Below are 18,428 nucleotides of genomic sequence, written 5' to 3' on the forward strand. Positions count from 1 at the left end.
TATTTTTTGCAAAATAAATAGATATTTTTTGTGTAATCTCAATATAAATATTTTTTTAAATAATTATAACTAGTAGTAATTTAGATGTGACAACTATATTAAAAATACATAAATTTAAGTATATACATAATAGATCTAAATGGAGGAGTTGTATCAAAATTTAAAAGGTAATTTTGAGATAATAGGAAAAAATGAAGTAAATTGTGAATTAAAGAGTTTAGAGCTAGAGTGACGAAAATAGCTTTGAAAATATGGTCAAACTAACAAAAGTACCAAAATTATTTACAAATGAAAACTTTAGATACTAAATTGTTCATTTTCATACATCGGGTATCAAATTATCCAATTAGATATACATCAGTCATCATAGGAGGCATCTACCCTATATAACACTATAGGGGATTGTATATATATCCCTTCAGTCACGTCGCCTCCTTACTCTATACATATACACACACTAACATACAATATTTATTTATAGTGAGGTTTTCCATACTGCTGTATACTATAAATTAGATTAATATGATCACTTCATCAAATTCACAAAAGCCGATGCATTCATAATAAACGACATCATAATCATCCCAATGTGGAACCTTCTACATTTTTTTGGCAGATATTCTCAACAGTCGTATTTTCCAGTCTCTCTCTGTCCGTGTGCCTTAACTGAAACATGAAAACCAACAAGGATTCGATCTTTGGTTGTTAGACAACTTAGACTGAACAACTCAGGGCAGTTTTGGATCCACATCAGAAATGTTGGTCCAAGATCGCTCAATCCCAAAACCACACAAACTCAATCTCAACAATCACTTGCTTCAACCCAAAGCCTTGATCTTCTCCAAATGGGTATCCTTCAATCTCTTCAAAATCGCCACCATTTCACTCTTAGGCTTCACCATTGCAGCCCTCTTCTTCCTCTACAACAACAACGACTCACCCACCACCTTCCTCTGTTTCAATCCAAAATCCCACTCCAACATCCCCAAACCCATTTCTCTTTCCACAATCAACTTCAACTCCATCCCACCCATTTCAGGTAAGTCCTTCTCTTCTTTCACCTCTGACAGATGGATTGTGGTCTCTGTTTCGGATCCTCCATCGGATTCGCTGCGAAAGCTAGTCAGGATGAAGGGCTGGCAACTGCTTGCTATTGGGAATTCAAGGGCCCCATTGGATTGGAGCCTCAAGGGAGCTATATACTTGTCAATGGAGGACCAAGCTAAGCTGGAGTTTCGTGTTGTGGAGTATCTTCCATATGAGTCTCATTTAAGGAAGAGTGTTGGGTATCTTTTCGCCATTCAGCATGGGGCCAAAGTGATATTTGACGCTGATGATCGAGGCAATGTGGTTGATAATGATCTTGGCAAGCATTTTGATTTGAAACTGTCAAAGGCAAGTGTAATGCAGGAGAGGATTTTGCAGTACAGTAATGAGGACACCAATAGAACAGTTGTGAATCCGTACATTCATTTCGGGCAGCGGTCAGTTTGGCCTAGAGGATTGCCTTTGGAAAATGTAGGTGATATTGGGCATGAGGAGTTCTATGGGGAAGTATTTGGGGGAATGCAGTACATTCAGCAGGGGATATCGAATGGTTTACCGGATGTGGATTCAGTTTTTTATCTCACTAGGAGGTCGGGGTCGGAAGCATTGGATATAAAGTTTGATGAGCATGCCCCAAAAGTTGCTTTACCGCAAGGTATGATGGTGCCCTTGAATTCTTTTAATACATTGTTCCATTCCAATGCATTTTGGGGTTTAATGCTTCCTGTTTCGGTTAGTACAATGGCTTCTGATATATTGAGGGGTTATTGGGCACAAAGACTATTGTGGGAAATTGGTGGTCATGTTGTTGTTTATCCCCCTACAGTACATAGAAACGATAATGTTGAAGCATATCCAGTTACAGAAGAGAAGGATTTTCATGTAAATGCGGGTCGATTGATTAAGTTTTTAGTTAGTTGGAGATCTCAAAAGGTCAAGTTGTTTGACAAAATATTGGAATTAAGTTTTTTGATGGCGAACGAAGGATTTTGGAATGAGAAGGATGTGAAATTCACTGCGGCTTGGCTTGAAGATCTGCTTGGCGTTGGGTATGTTCAGCCGAGGCTGAAGGCTATAAAACTAGATCAGCTGAGACCGACCGCCATTGGTCATGCGACTCATGCAGATAGGAAGGAATTTGTTCCACAAAAACTACCTTCTGTGCATCTTGCAGTTAAGGAATCCGACACGGTGAATTATGAGATTGGGAATCTTATTCGCTGGAGAAAATATTTTGGTAATGTTGTTGTCATCATGTTTATCGGTGGGCCTGTGGAGCGAACTGCATTAGAGTGGAAATTACTTTATGGTAGGGTGTTTAAAACTGTGGTGATATTGTGCGACAGTGCTAAAGCAGATTTAGCTGTGGAGCAAGCCACACTGGACCAAGTATACAAGTAAGTAATTACTTATGTCATGGTTCTCTGATGTTTCTCACTTAGTACCACACATATCATAGGTTAGAATTGTTTGTCTTGGTTTTTCTCTTGTGCAATTGTGTGTTTATTTTGATCCGAGGGTGAATGCTGCGTTTTAGGTTTTCACTTGGTGGATTGGCTGTTATTCTGTATTGTTTTTTTTTTGGTTGATTCCATTCAATATGCATTTGAATGTGAAACTGAGATAACACCCTAAGTATAAAGCTAAACAAAACTGGTCTCGCAGCGAACTACGTCAGATCTTGAGGAACTGCTGCAGGCTAATTGGTAGGAAGTGCTTGGATTCTAAAGAAGTTTTTTTGTAATACTGATGAGAACTATGTATACGTTACTTCTGGTACATACTTATAGGATCTTGTTGACGGTAATTATAGTGGTAGTTATGTAGTTAGTGGTAACAAAACTCATTATCATATGGATATCATCTTTTTGGAGAGGTGAGAGCACTGAGTTAGATATGTTCGTTGATTATTTTCTATGTTTCTTATTGGTTGTTTATATATATTATTTGCTGGTTATTCACTGGTGTCAAATATTTTTTTTAAATTTATTGTAATTGGTTTATACAACAATTCAGGTTGTAAATATATGTGTTCTTATAAGATAATATGTTGGCGAAATTTGACTCACTTACTTTCCTTCACTTCCCCCAGGTTTATTGTTTTTTAGTGTTGTCCTTCCTTTGATAGTTCCAATGGTTTGCAGGTACCTCCCCAAAATATTTGATAGATTTGCTAATGCAGAAGGATTCTTATTCCTCCGAGACAATACAATTCTCAACTACTGGAACTTACTACAAGCAGATAAAACTAAGCTGTGGATCACTGACAAGGTAATGCAAATCCGAAGTACAACACCCAGGCTTTTACACTAACTATAACTCTAACTCTGTCTCTCATTCTCACTCATAGGTGCCTCAGTCTTGGAGTACATTCTCAATTGAGGGAAAAGGCTCACAATGGTTTTCTAAACAAGCGGACATGGTGAAGAAAGTTGTCAGCAACATGCCAGTTCATTTACAGGTCAACTACAAGGAGAGTAACACAAGTAAGCAGAGTCTCATGATCTGCAACGCAGAGGTGTTCTATATTCCTCGACAATTTGTTGGGGACTTTGTAGATCTTGTAGGTCTTGTTGGCAAGTTTGGAATCCATACTAAGGTAGCCGTGCCCATGTTTTTCATGGCAATGGATTTGCCTTACAACTATGACTCCGTGCTCAGTACAATGATTTATAGGCCAGAGGCATCATCGAGCAACTATTCAAACATTTATTCTGCTCAAGTGCCAGCCGTGTACCCATGGACCGTTTCCAGTGAGTCAGAATTCATTGAACTCATAAGATCCATGGCAACTGGTGATCCACTTCTAATGGAGCTATTTTAAGGTACGTCGCAGTTGTAGAGATTCATACCGGAAGTGTAGGATGACTGTAAAACTGACTAGTGAACTTTGATATTTACTTTTTGCTTTTCTTTTCTTTTGGAATTGTAAATCTTTAGTTTGTTCACTTTGTTGCCTGTTCCACAATCTGATTCATTTGTTGATGTATAAGCTTCCATGTATTCGATTTATTGATTCAAGAAAGAATAAAATGACAAATGGTTGGCATTTTTGAAAGCCTGAGAACTCATTACTGCCTCTGGTCTAACTTCGGATGACCTTACTCTTTTCCCATAGATTAGTTTGGCCGTTCTTGCTGTTCATTATTTGGAGGTTCATTTCTAACTTCACAAACTTAAAACACAAACATACTTCCATACAAATTTCTGCAAGCAATTGATTAATTACGGTAAATCAGTACATACTTAACCAAAGTTTCTTAATGATGCAACATGCAAAGGGCAGGTCTTGGGTAAATCAAGGGCAGGTTTTACAACACACTGAACACAGTACATTTCTTCTTCCCATAGAAGCTAGTTTTTGGTTAATTTTAGCAAGTTGGGGGAATAATATGAAAGACTATGTTAACCGAAAATGGAAGGGTGACCATAAGGATTTGATGTTGGTGTGCTAATCTTTTTGTTTGTTTGTGTATATCTGTTGAAAGATCGTGTGTGCTTGAACGTCCATGCCCAGGCAAACTTCAAAAACAGCGGTGTCTTTGCTATATCAGTTTCCCTAAACCTCTCAGATACATTTATGATTTGCCAAAGGGCATAGAAATGGAAGCAACTGTCAAAAGGAAAGCTCATTTTATGATTGCTTCATCTTCGGAGAGGACATAGAATACTCTTGTTTTTCATTGATTTGGTTGTTCAAGCGTTCGACTCCATTATTCGGAGGTTCCTTTCTGACTTCTCATAACCTTATCATCATTAGTGATTAGCTCGAAAGCAAAGTTTCAACCAAAGAAAAAAATAAAAGGAACACAATTTAAAAGCAGTCAATGACACCCTTTAGCTGCTAATATCATGTTATTTCAGAATTGAAATTGCAGTTCACAGCAAAGTATCTTGGTTGGCTCCTCCAATGATGATTGTTGTACTGACAATCCCATACATCAAATTTCAAGAATCAATGACAAAGTGTGTTGTTATTGATTCACCAGATCGCTTTATGGTAAGGAGCAAATCTGAAGCATATGTTACAATTTGCAACACTATATTTCTCACATGAGATATTTTTTATACAATGCGCTAGAAATAGCAAGAGCATCTCCTTTTGCTTTCACTGGGTAAAGCTCTGTACCTGCTTGCCAATTGTTTGAAAAGGATATCCATTCTGTTCTCCACTTTTCCACTTCAAAGGTTTTATTTTCTCTTAAGCTTTCTGACATATAATAAAAGTAGCTTGAAGCTCGTGGCAAGTAGTAACTTTCCAATAGGCCACTCCAGAACTTATTTGCTGACGAGAAGGATCACTAAGTCAAGGGGCGAATGACTAAGCTTGACACAACTATATGATCAAGAAATTAAGATTACCATAATCATGAAGCTGGCTCTGGTTGGTTGTTGTGGTATCATACCACATCGTCACCTGCGTTCTTGCATTCCACTCATACTGAAAAATAAAATAACAAATTTAAATCAAGCATTTTCAACATTAGTTTATCTGTCACATAAATGATGGGGTAATGAGACAGAATCAATTGTAAGTGTTGTATGTGCTACAATTTCAATGGGCAGCTGCGGGCCAAATTCAAGAAGTTGAACAAAGTAATCATGCACACAAAAATCAGAAAAAGGTGCAGGTGACTCAGACCTTTGTTCAAGCATAAGATATAAGCATAAATTGAATAAAAGTCAAAGTAAAAAAAATGCAATGTGTGGTTTACCTGACCTCAATATATGTAGTAAGGTTTGTTGCCTCACGATGATATATCTTAATAATGTCAAAACTCATAAGTAGCTATATTGCCCACAACAAGATTTATAAGCTATGAGCAAAAGGCAAAGAGGGAAACTGTTTCTTACCTGTCTCATTCCCGTAGGAGTAGTTGCCAGCTTCTTTGCACTTTCAAGCCAAGTTCCAAGTAAAAAGTTATCATCAGAAGCAAGCAGCACATCAATATCCTTTATGAGTTGGACAAACTTTTTACTATTGACATCATAAGCTTTTACATCCTTCTTCTGAAAAGCTGTCACTGCATCCGCATATACTTGGTTTGCTAGCTTTGACAGCACTTGGCGTGTTAAATCAACCAAATCATATCTGTGAGGATGGTGACAACATATATGAAGATCCAATGCTTTGACTCCTTAAAGTGCCTTAGTGATAATAATGGGATAAATGGAGGCAACATAGTAAGTCCGTTTTTTCATCTAAAAGATTCTGGAAGAAATTGAACTTAACGATTGGTGATCATGCGTTTTTGCTTTCTATGAGGTCGTGGAAATTACAAAAGCAAACAAATATATCAACCAAACAAGCAATAATTTAGAACAATTAGAGATACCATGTCCTTCATAGATGACTAAAGGAGAGGTGAAAGCAGAAAATTAGGTTTGTGCTATCTCCCTTTACCTGTATGTAAGGCTTCCAGAAAGATCATTTCCAGCATCAAGGAAAAGCCGTAAAGCATTGATCACATCCTGAGTTGAATACCACAAATGTGCCCTTGGAAACTGAGAGTTGGTTTTCTGGAGTAAAAATCTCCTCTTTCTATCAAGTGTCGAAAACATGTGCATCTTGTTATGATCTGACATATTCGATACGCTCTCTAGTGATGGATCCCAGTCAGGAAACTTGACTATGAAATCTGTGTTATGGTTCTGCAGCATGTTACATCCCCATCTCATTAGTATGAACCCACATGATTCAGCGAGTGCATTCAACTATTACCTAACATGCCCCATAAAATGTAATATGGCAGTGAGATATTTCTCGTTCATGGCAAAGTTTAAGTTTCAACTCATCAAAAGTACTTCAAGTGAGACACATCAAGGAATACTAACACAATCACTGAAAGTTCTGCTAAGAAAATTTCCTAGCAAATTATTCAATAACAAACATCAGAAGACAGAATGTGAAAAGACCCCCACAAAAAATTAGCTTTAGTGACCATTTGAGGAAGGACAAAAGGTCTAGACTGACCCAAAATGTCAGGCTTATATCATTTTACAAACATAAGCATGTTTAAATCATGTTATAAAGAGATGCACACAAATATTTGCTTAGTTCAATTTTTTCATAAACTCTTCAATTCTTTCCCGGCAGTAGGGTGTACATGTCATCTTAAATTTTCCTACTATAATCTATGGATAAAATTAAAGTGACACAAGAATAATATAGAGTGGAATGACACCTATAAGAACAAGGAGCAAGGGAACTTCATTTGCTAAAGCAGAGTGTAACAGTGTTTATCCAATAACTATATCAGACTCAATAATCTGTTCGTGGTACCCTTGCAGCCCATATAACACAACAGAACCATTAACACACCGGATATTCTATCCACTCAGGTAGCAGATCTCCTCCAAAAATTAATTTTTGTTCAAATTATGATCGATGAAATAAAGAGAAAAAATCATCAGCAAATGCAACAAGTGGGTTTACTGAAAAACATACAGCAATTCCATCTGTGCAATTGTAAATTGTGCGATGAAGAACCTCCCAAGACTCCTCAACTTGATGAACTGCATTACCATAGCGTCTACGGGAGTACATCCTGAGCCAATCCTTCATAGGAAAAAAAGGATGCAGACATACAAAAATATATCATAAACAACAAAAGCATAAACCTCTTTCTATATTCATTTAACAAAACCAAGCACTATATGTTGTGTTGGTGAAAGCATTGGACAGATGGACTCATCCTATTACTCCCATCTTTTGTTTCCACTTTTTGTTCATGTGTGCATATTAAGTACAAATGTAGCTCACGCATTTTCACATCATAGTTGCATCTATTAGTTGCCATCATATATTATTCTGAATAGAACACCTGAATTTATATTTAACAAAATTACGAAAGGAACTAATTGCATCCATAATTACAATTTATGACACGACAGTGAAATTCATATTTACCTGAACTGTAACCTTTTCACTGCGAAATGCCATTTCAGATGTCAACTCATATATAACTGGATTGTGCTCGATTCCTTCCATGCACATGCCAACCCCAACCTATTATTAATTTATTATGACAAATTACTTGAGTGCCAAGAAGTAATTTATGTGACAAAACCACTTATGATTTTCATGCATAGTTGTTCATGAAGTGTATATGGACAAGGCTAAAATGATACTAGAACTATTAATTCTATCAGTGTTAGAAAGTGGAGTTACATGAAAAGATCATTTATAGTCTGTGATACGTGAAATTCAGGGTAATAGGACAAATATGCAAGGTATTGGGCATACCATAGTAGAGTTTTCACTAGTTCGGGCATCAACAGGACCTGAAGAAATTGCATCCAGTATCCCATACATCTCAAGGTTCCCACCAAAATTGTGCAAGAGACACCTGAAATACATAATTTTAAAAAAGTATTCTGTATTGCAACTACAACAACTTACTTAAAATAAAAACAGAAATAAACAAACAAGTATAAAGAGAGGCTTCGAAGTTCAAGGTCTTAAAAGCAGATGACATGTGAAGGCCCCCAATTACCAAATGTAAGGAGTGTTGTAAAATTGAGATGATGTGTTCCATATTGGTTTGACATCCGCAAAAAGATCAAGTACAATCATTTTCCCGAATGGAACAGAATGCAGAAGAGCCTGCATATATTGATAAGTAGTTGAAACAATTCAAATTACCAAAGTAACAAAAGCATATCTTGCGAGAGGATTTTGTAAATTGATTAGTTCAGACGGAAATCTAGAAAAGATTACCAACTCCATAAATTTTCAAGATGACATAAAATTAAAGTCACTTGAACATTTCCTTCTTAAATAAAGTCACTAGAACATTTCATAGAGGAAACGATCATAGAGCTTACAGCCATTTCCACTCTATTATACTTGATGTTAAAGGAGGGAGCTTGTTATCCTATGGTCTCCCACCAACACAAAGCCCCTGCCTACTCTAGCATTGCTATATGCAGTCTATGCACATCACTAATGACCCAGGGCTCTTAGCTGATGTTTCCTTGAAGTGGATATCCCCTAGGTTACTGAATTCAATTGATTCGGAGTCTTTCCTCCTCCGGGTCCCCTATGTTCCATCTTATGGTTATTTGAAATTACTTTCACATATTCACAACATATATTGATTTTTCCTAACCTTACATGATTTAGAGAAGCATGATTATGTTTTGCTGGCAATGCAAAACAGGTGTATTCATTGTACATTACAGCATGCAAAGATACACATTAAGGTTTACAATCTACATGCATACTTTCATTTGAGGTGGTTTCCAAAAACCAGAGCCTGAGTAGAAGAGCCATCCCTGCAAAATGAAATAACTGTCAGCTTGGAATATTTCGAGCATAACCGAGTAAACTTGTCCATATGGAAACATCTCCATACTCACAGACAGTAAACTTCCTACATCAATAAAAACAATGAGGTTCTTCCATAAATATCCATTAACAAAACTAAAAGGCCGAAAGGTGGAACAGAATATAATAAATCCTATAATATACTAAAATGATATCAGACTGAGAGGGGGATTTGAAGAATTAAGAGCATACTTGCATTAACCACACGGCATCTGTATCACCTTTGGACATTGCTTTGTATACAGCAGCTCCCAGTGATTTAATATATTCTGGATCATTTGTCGGTGGAGTATTTTCATTGAATGTATCACTGCATTGGATATAGTTTATTTTACTCAGATAACCTTGGCATGCAAGATCCAAAAGCAGGTAAAATCCAAGGAAGGTGTTTCTACCACCAAGCTGTGCCAAGAGGGACATACTACATACCTAACTGTATGTTATCTATATAAAGACATATGTACTTACATACACATATACATATATCATATGTTCTGAAACCAACTTTCACTAGTTCTTTACAATAATAATAACTTAAGCAAAAAGGTGAAGTGAAAAAAGAAGAACAAATTAGATAAATTACCAGTTATAGATGTCCGTCACATCCCCGTATTCTGTAAGAAATAACCCACAAAAATTAGTTAAACAGAAAGCAAGAAACTGGGGAGTAATATAAACTGCCAAAATACTCAATTGGCAGTCATTTATCAATATAATAAGCCTAACATTATAGTTAAGGGCACCAGTAGATTGTAAATCAGTATAAAAAACATGAAACTGAAGAAATCGTGCATAAGCTCTATCAGTCAAACCTACATATGCTATATTTTGTGCGGACAGAAAAACACTACGAAGCAAGTATAGATTATTCAGACAAAGTACTTTACCTCAATACCAAGATAAGTCAGATAACTATATAAGGGTTAGTTTGGTATTGCTGCAACTTAAAAAAAAATCTGCTTCTGCTGTACTGTCACAATAATCAGCTGTGAATTAAACCAGTTTTTTGTTTGGTAAATATTACTTTTACAAGTGTTGTCAGTAAATAAATTGTTTGGTAAATTCTAAGCAAAACTGTTGTAGAATTAGTCAACGACTAAAAAGGACATGATTTTGTTTTAACATATTAAGAATGATTATATATAAGAGTGTTATTTGAGATTTTACAGATAAATATTAACATTTATTGAGCTTTGCGTAAAAGCAGCTTCTAAAAGCTACTATGAGTGACCTACAAATTCTAAAAAAACAGCTGATTTTTTTAAAAGTTACCAAACACTAAAATATAAAAGACAACGTAAAAGCTGATTCTTTTAAAAATGAAGCTATACCAAACCAACCTAAGTCTGAAAGCAGTAGTATGTGTATTATCAGAAAGGTTAACGGGAAATTGTATTTTAAGACTGAGGTTTTAATAGGTGGGTGCAAATAGAGCTAAAGATAAAAATGACAACAGAAAGTGGAACTCATTTCCTATAATGGATGGTACAAAAAGTCACCAAACAGTACTAGTATGTACAGAGTTGTCAGTGCATGAGGTCTTAGCTCAGATCCATCAGCAAAATCCCTACATTCCCTAATTTTTCTGCTTATTTCCCACATTTGTTGGTCAAATGCATTGGAAAACTGAACATGCAAGCCAAAAATTTTGCCAGGATCACACACACAGGCCATTACAAGATTAACTATAAGAGAATAAAGCAAGTGACGTGATTTGCTGTCCTTAATCTAGAAGGAAAGACTCGAGCACTTCTAGGCAACATGAGCACACACCTTCAACTTGTCGCCTGATAAAAGCAGTCCCAATTTCAACAAATAGAGGATCAGAAGGATCAAGAAGGTAAGTACAGCACCAACGGTGATCACCATTGACGGTGTTCCTAATAAAAGCACAAAAAAGGTAAAACCTCAGAAAAGACATATTGGAGTTATTTTCTGACAAGTATAGTATATGATAGAGGGCAAGTTATCCAGTTTCATAAATGGAGATTAAGATGGGGATAAAAGACATGTTGCCCCATAGCATTTGTTCCAAACGTGTCAGGTGCAAATTTATCAAGCTATAGGCACTGACATAGCATTTCGGTCAGATTACTCTGTAAAATGGGCCCTACATATGACATGAGATATCACTAGAGGAAAATAAGAAGAGGATAAACGTATACCAGTCACCAAGCCTAGTTATATTGGCTGAAGGATATATTTTCTTCAGTGTCGCTGGGACGTTTCCAGAGAATGCTGGCAGCACTGGAGCACAGAAGAGGTCCCAAATTAGCAACTATATATACTATACATTATGTTCGAAAGAGACATGCAATTACTATGTGGGTTTTTATTGGAGCATCAGATGTCAACAAAATGATAAAAGGTAATTTCTGGAATGACATAACAACACCTGGGGTCATGCCTAGCTCTAACATTCGGGACAGTATCTGTTTCTGCAAAACCAATTGTTGATCCAACCATTTTTGTGATAATGGCCCACCCCACCTGCGATAAGATTAATGCAGACTCTTTCAACCAAAATTACAGGATCTATAAGATTACAAGCAACATCAAGTAGAATATTTTTATTCTATCCGCAGAATAATATTGTGTATTCTAAAGATTCTAATATCACTTCCACTTACGCATGTAAATTCCCCATGCGAGCCCATGCAAGGAAGGCAGGACCACTGAAGAAATCATTCAAGTCTCCCTTACTAATATTGAAATTCTGCAATACAAAGTTTCTTGTTACAGGATATTGTGGACAACAACACTGCTTATTTATAGTGCATTCATGCATTTTTTCAGACAAGGTGTAAAAAGAAATAATAATATTAATAATAACTTAATAAGAAACAGTGAGAATAAATATCTAGAAAAGAATCAGGAAAAACACTTCAACGGAACAACCTAATTCTGATAAATCAGCACTCTACATCTGATATTAGAAAGGTAGGTTCCTACAAAAGACCTTATTAGGCATCGGGCCTATTAACCAACATTGATGAGAACTGGGTGGAGAGGCCCCTTAACTTGCAATGTTCTATGCATGGTCTTACATATTATGCATAACACTTGGTAAAACAGTTTGTTACCGCACTTCTGTTTAATCTACTAGGTAGAAGTTTCACGACCATCCTGTTCATTGGAGCATTCACTGAAGACATATGTGCTTACTACGATCTTCTTAGCAGTGTCAGTTTCACTTCATCAATTTTCTCTTTAGTGTCAACTTTTACTTCATCAGAAATGTGCTCACAAATTTTCTTAACCTAACACCAAGCCCTAGAACAAAATGCATATCATCTTACTTGATTTCAGTTACACAGAAGCTTCAGCAAATATTACATTATAATGAACAAGGAGCCTAACATGTTCTGACTCTAGAAATGATATTTGTAATCCCAATTATACAACAAAAGGAAATGTTCAGAAACACAGAAACAATAAGGTGTACTAGTAATTGGTAATCTAATGTTTTAAGTTGTATTATAGCTCCGACTCGCAAACAATAAGAACATAGAAGCATACAAGCATAAATGAAAACACTTGTTGTTTAACACACACAAATTTAAGCTCTGCGTGACTCTTGTGGTGACACCTAAGATCTTGTGTGCCCTTTGTTTGTACATGATTAGACACATGCAAATGAAGACTTTATGTTTCTTTAAGCAACATATAGAAGAGAGCTTGATAAACAAGACGCAACATGATGGAATACATATTAAGTAGAAGCCTACAATTGGACAAACACCTACAAGCAAGATCCAGTTATTACATACCATGAAAACTTTCTGCCAAATTGACTCTTGCCCTGTGAATGCTAAAGGCAGGTTTATCCCCTGAAGAGCCATCCAGTCTATTTCTTTCTGCCATCTTTCCCAGTCCCACCAAACAAATGAATCTGAAAATATGCATTACCTCTATATAAGTTCATTGATATGCAAATGTCGAGATACATATACCACCTAATATTTGACAGTAGTACTACATTTCATGTAACTGTTGGCCTTTCATCCATTTTATGTGATTATTACTCATTCTGAGTCATGAAAGATACACTCTCCAAACAAGGGTAAGGCCATGTAGCTGCACATGTTTTACCCTCCTATAACTCATAAACGAGGGATTCTCATGCATTCAGCCACCCCTTTTTTATTGTCAGTGGCACATGACCGCACTACAACGATATATAGTCAATCAGAAAGATATGAAAGTGGATACAAAGAACAGAGACTCACAACTGGATGTAACGACATTTTGATAATAGTTCCACGGGACTGGTCGTTGTATTTTCAACCCCCTGTCTTTTACACGAGGTAGTGATCCTGGATTGGGAATGGAAGCTAATTGAACACCACCAGTTTTGTCCCAAGAAACATGGGCACCACACGAGTACTTCAAATACCAATGAAGGCCAGAAGCAATATCAACTGCTGTGGTACCCTTAATCCTGGCAGAGAAATGCAATTTATTTATAAAACTTACAATTGTAGCTGGTAATACTTTTCTCTCTTTTTCTTTATTCTTACAGTCTCATTCTCTTTTCTATTTTTGATCAGTTATAGAGGAAAGTTTCCAGACAAGCATAACGAAATTCTTAAAAACCTTAACCTGTTTATTTCATAAAAAAGAACATACTAGTCACCCTATACTGTGCATAGCCTATCAACAAGTTTCTAGATACCAGGAACCTTTTAACGTCTAAGATTAGACAGGAGTTTAGCTACACAACAAACTTCATTGAGCTTTAAGCTTGATTAACAAGTACACCCACACCGTCTATGGTCACTGCTTTTGATGAAATTATAAGTTAACATGCGCTATCTAAACTATATAATCAATGGATAGTAGTGGACACTGAAAAAAAGGACCAAGAGAGCTAGAAGGTAGAAACTTTTGACTTCAAAAAAAGTGCTACCAGAAATTGGAGGCTTTATAAGGCGAAACTCCACAATTTTTATAACAGGAAATCCATATAATCCAGAAATTTTCTAGAGATATAAAATTAGGCTAATGATCTGAAATGGAAAATTGAAAGAAATAGTGCAGACGAGATGCATGCAGGTAATGGTACCTAAATAAGTGTTGCCAAATTACAAAGACTAGATCAGTAACTAGGCAAGTTTATAAGTAAGCATACTCTATCTCGGGGTCGTATCGGCTTGACAGGTTGTGATTGTTGATCGCAAAGCAACTATGTCCACCACAAACATCCTGACATTCGAATTCGAAACATTCAGCAATTATATATAAATATTCAAGCATAAACATAATACAACTTAGCATTGAATTGAAGTCAAACCCAGAAAATGGTTGAGAGAAGAGTGATAGAGAAATTGATGGGTACCTACCTTGCCAACAATCTTGAACTCGAAACTGTCGACATGGGTAGGCAGCAATCTAAAGAGAAGAGCTTTAACTGCGGCTTCTTGAACAGACGCAGAGGAGCGTTTGGAGTCGAGACGACGCAGCAAAGCCTCAACTGGTTGTTGTGATTCTACTGAAAAAGCTACTGGTACTAAGACAAGCAACAGAATCGTCAACTGGGTTGTTAAGTTGGACATGGTTGCCGAAGTAGGTGAGTGAGTGATCAACTGCTCATGGTCTTCAAAGGTTTGTGAGGCATTGGTTTTGTCGAACCATACAATGACCCTCATATAGTCAGATAGTCGACAGACTAGTCTTGTCGTGTTTTTTTATCGGGCAGATCGTGACGTTCCATTTTTTGTACTCCAATTTTTGCTCCAATTTTTTTTTATCTAATACAACAACTATTATATTACCACCAGTATGTTGTGATTCGAACACACAACTTCTTTGTTTATGATGAGATTTATGTCATTAGACTAATTGATACTTGACATTTTTGCTCCATTTTTAAACCATCAGATTTATAAACTAATTTCAAAAATTAAATAATAGTTTCATAACTTTGTTCTTCTTAAATAAAACAGTAAAACACATGGTTTTACAATTTTACGTAATTGACTTTGTAATTGTCTTTTGATCTATGTATGAAGGTAAGATTATAGAGGGACATATTAGTCCATTTTTAATTTAGTGCATTTGTAGGCTGCTGACTATATGATAGTAGAGATTTGTAAAATTCTGGCTTTATAATAGTAGAGATACAGCGAAAGCAACTGAAATTTTGGGTTTTTAGCAGTTAATTTAACAATATTACTCCATATAATATTGTGTTTTTTTTTCTAAAACCCTATGATAAGAGTCTCTCTCTCTCTCTCTCTCTTTCTCTCTCTCTCTCTCTCTCTCTCTCTCTCTCTCTCTCTCTCTCTCTCTCTCTCTCTCTCTCTCTCTCTCTCTCTCTCTCTCTCTCTCTCTCTCTCTAGTTTGGCGGCTGCTGCCCCTTGCCATAGGATTGATGAGATTTTTGGTCTTCGCTGAGCCACTCTCCCCTAATGATGCCAATATGGTGCTCCGTAAGCGATTGTGCACCCCATTTTCTCAAAATGGGTTTTCGGAGTGCCTTCTCTGGTCAACTCGGCGTTCAACTCTTCATGGTGGTGTTTCCATGGAGGGTCGCATAGGCCTTAGTTGATGGAGGAGATTGCTTAGCGAGGTTGGGGGTAGAGAGCTGAGCAAGCTGGACTGGGATGCATCGCTCTAGGTGACATGGTTGAAGCCCCAATTTGATATAGTCCAAGTTGGAGAATCTAGATCTAGGGGTGCGGCATGGGACGGGATGAGACTTATCCCGCTATTTTAAAACGGGACGGGACATAGGTTTTTGAGAATGTATCACACTCATAATTAATCCCGGCTGGGATTGGAATAAGACGGGCATAATCCTACCGTCCCATGATTTTAATATACCTAATTTCTCAATTCTCACATATAATTATCATTCAACATTTTAAGTAATTCAACTATGAATTAACAACATTGAGTATTTAAATAGTCCAAACAATCCATCATAAGTCCATCACAAACATAAAACATCAATCCATCACAAACTTAAATATCAAATTAGTCACAAAACAAACATGAAACAGAGGTACAAACTTAAACATCGATTACATTTGCAGCATGTACAGACTTTCCCTTTCCTTTTCCTCTTGGAGTTGGAGGTGAACAATTGTTCATACTTGAAGTAGTGTCCTCATGATCTTTAAAAAGGAGAAAGAGTCCAAAAGTAAGTTTCTTAACTAGATCTCTACATAAGTGTATTAGTAGAATGAGTGTGGTTATAGATGCTACAAGTGACTGCTAGCAAAACTAAATCCTGATTTGGATTTGGCATGATGAACTCGATACCTTGTAATACATCAGTATATTTAAGCATAAAAATGAACGAACAATGTAACAAATTGCACATGACTTGGTTGCTAATTTAGTAACTACAATTATTAGAGTATCATAATCTATGAGGACAATGAATTTTGTACTGACTTTAATATGACAGCATACATCTCTATAAGAAATCTAATGCACATACCATCTGATTTAAAGACAAATTATTATGCGGGACATAACGGGACATGATGAAGCGGGATAGAAATTATTCGTCTCACGTCTCGTCCCACTACTATGAAACGGGACGAGATCGGGATGGGACATACGTTTTTAGACCTCTGTCACATCTCATCCCTAAAATTTTGGGACGAGATCGGATGAGATCAAAATTTCAGCTTTTTATGCCCACCCCTACCTAGATCCAGATTTGGGATCCAAGTCAGTGTCGACTCCATGATGTTGGAGGAGATAAGTGGCGGTTTGGCTTGTTATGTGACGGTGGTGTTTAAATCCGAGTCTTTGTGAATCTAAGTGTTATATGAATGATGTAAATGAAAACATCTCAACATCTTAAACAAGGATCGATTCCACCAAAAATGCACACTAAATAAGAAATGAAACATAATAGGTTCCTAATAGTATAGAGACTTACTAGTTGAAAAACTTCCAAATCCAGCCATTGCTATACGTTCACAGTAGCTGCACCAAAGATACTCTTCTGAAGCACAGCACAAGAACTCAGTATGGGGCTGAACTGAAATGTTTTCTCTTGTGTGTGATCGGGGAATATCTCTTTGTATTTATACCGGTCTAAACTCCACTTTGTGCTCACCCATAGAGAGTCCAAAGTTGACTGAAGTATTATCTATTAAGAAACCTAATTGATATCACAAACTTTATATTGAACAAGTTGTGAATTTGATAAGACTTCTAGATTTACTAAGAGATATACATCTCAATAACAATCGTAATAGGATTACTATGTATATAATTATGCTATTATACTTGATTTAATTCACTTGTATTATCTTAAGTAGTTGAGATAATGTTAAGTCCATTTTATTTCCAACACAAAGTTCTCATTCCGACATCGGTGGGGTTCAATTCTTGCAAGGATGATCCCGACAGCGTATAAGAGAGGCAGGATGCAAGCAGAGAGATATGGGGAGCGGCCGGTGGCATGCTAGTCGACATAAGAGGATGGAGTTGCTTAGGATGACCATTATTGGGTGCCTAGATACTTAAGTGACTTGGGCTGGGCCGAGCAGCTTAGGCTAATTTTTCCTTTGTGGGCCTGGGCTACTATGGTTTGGGTATGAGAACTTTGGATTTTTGTCTCCCAGTCCTTGTCATTTTGCAATCCATATTTGGGACTCAAGTGATGAATGCTGGCAGATTTGGGCTTCAAAATCTATTTGGGTCGAAAGCCTAGATCTCGTGTTACGGTAAGTTCAAATAAGTTAGCTAATGTTGACATGACATTGTTTTTGGTTACTATATGAGCCAACTGAAGAGACTTAGCATATAAATGGCTAAAGGCTTGGTTGTAGTTCTAGTTCTGCAAAGATTGTTATATAGTTGTTGATTATTTTGCATGTTCTCAATTGTGATTATAAAAAACGTGTTTATGTTGCTTTATACATTACCAATTAATACTAGACTTTCTGTCGTAGTTAAAAAAAAATATTAATCAAACAATAGTGCTGAAATATTATATTTATCAAATCGTAGGTTGACAGGTGAGACGTTTTTTTCTTTAGTAATGGATGAGTCAATTGATAACTTTGGCAATTCAATTTTTAGCAAT

The 18,428-nt window shown here is 36.5% G+C and overlaps 2 protein-coding genes across 2 annotated transcripts; one reads left to right on the forward strand and one right to left on the reverse strand.

The window, feature by feature from the left end:
• The first annotated feature begins 648 nt into the window (after positions 1-648).
• Positions 649-4,095, forward strand: LOC126802662 (probable glycosyltransferase STELLO2). The gene is made up of 3 exons (XM_050530314.1): positions 649-2,444; positions 3,192-3,318; positions 3,398-4,095. The coding sequence occupies exons 1-3, from the start codon at positions 757-759 to the stop codon at positions 3,869-3,871; spliced, it is 2,289 nt and encodes a 762-aa protein (XP_050386271.1). The 5' UTR covers positions 649-756; the 3' UTR covers positions 3,872-4,095.
• Positions 4,096-4,876: 781 nt separating this feature from the next.
• LOC126801678 (alpha-N-acetylglucosaminidase) lies at positions 4,877-15,017 on the reverse strand. Its single transcript, XM_050529099.1, has 19 exons — positions 14,719-15,017; positions 14,508-14,581; positions 13,606-13,817; positions 13,147-13,268; positions 12,007-12,092; positions 11,772-11,866; positions 11,542-11,623; positions 11,150-11,256; positions 9,960-9,990; positions 9,569-9,686; positions 9,274-9,324; positions 8,544-8,653; positions 8,294-8,396; positions 7,958-8,056; positions 7,496-7,606; positions 6,452-6,699; positions 5,902-6,139; positions 5,410-5,488; positions 4,877-5,332 (listed from the first exon to the last, which is right to left on the reverse strand). The coding sequence occupies exons 1-19, from the start codon at positions 14,929-14,931 to the stop codon at positions 5,097-5,099; spliced, it is 2,415 nt and encodes an 804-aa protein (XP_050385056.1). The 5' UTR covers positions 14,932-15,017; the 3' UTR covers positions 4,877-5,096.
• Positions 15,018-18,428: the final 3,411 nt, after the last annotated feature.

This window comes from Argentina anserina, chromosome 7 (genome assembly GCF_933775445.1).
Source record: "Argentina anserina chromosome 7, drPotAnse1.1, whole genome shotgun sequence".
In the NCBI taxonomy this organism is placed as follows: Eukaryota; Viridiplantae; Streptophyta; class Magnoliopsida; order Rosales; family Rosaceae; genus Argentina; species Argentina anserina.

Coding starts and splice junctions, on each gene's coding strand:
- LOC126802662 (XM_050530314.1), top strand. CDS start 757: ATGTTGGTCCAAGATCGCTCAATCCCAAAACCACACAAACTCAATCTC. Junction 2,445..3,191: donor ACACTGGACCAAGTATACAA/GTAAGTAATTAC, acceptor AATGGTTTGCAG/GTACCTCCCCAAAATATTTG. Junction 3,319..3,397: donor AGCTGTGGATCACTGACAAG/GTAATGCAAATC, acceptor TCTCACTCATAG/GTGCCTCAGTCTTGGAGTAC.
- LOC126801678 (XM_050529099.1), bottom strand. CDS start 14,931: ATGTCCAACTTAACAACCCAGTTGACGATTCTGTTGCTTGTCTTAGTA. Junction 13,818..14,507: donor CGATACGACCCCGAGATAGA/GTATGCTTACTT, acceptor TTTCTCTGCCAG/GATTAAGGGTACCACAGCAG. Junction 9,991..11,149: donor TATCAGGCGACAAGTTGAAG/GTGTGTGCTCAT, acceptor TATTTCTTACAG/AATACGGGGATGTGACGGAC.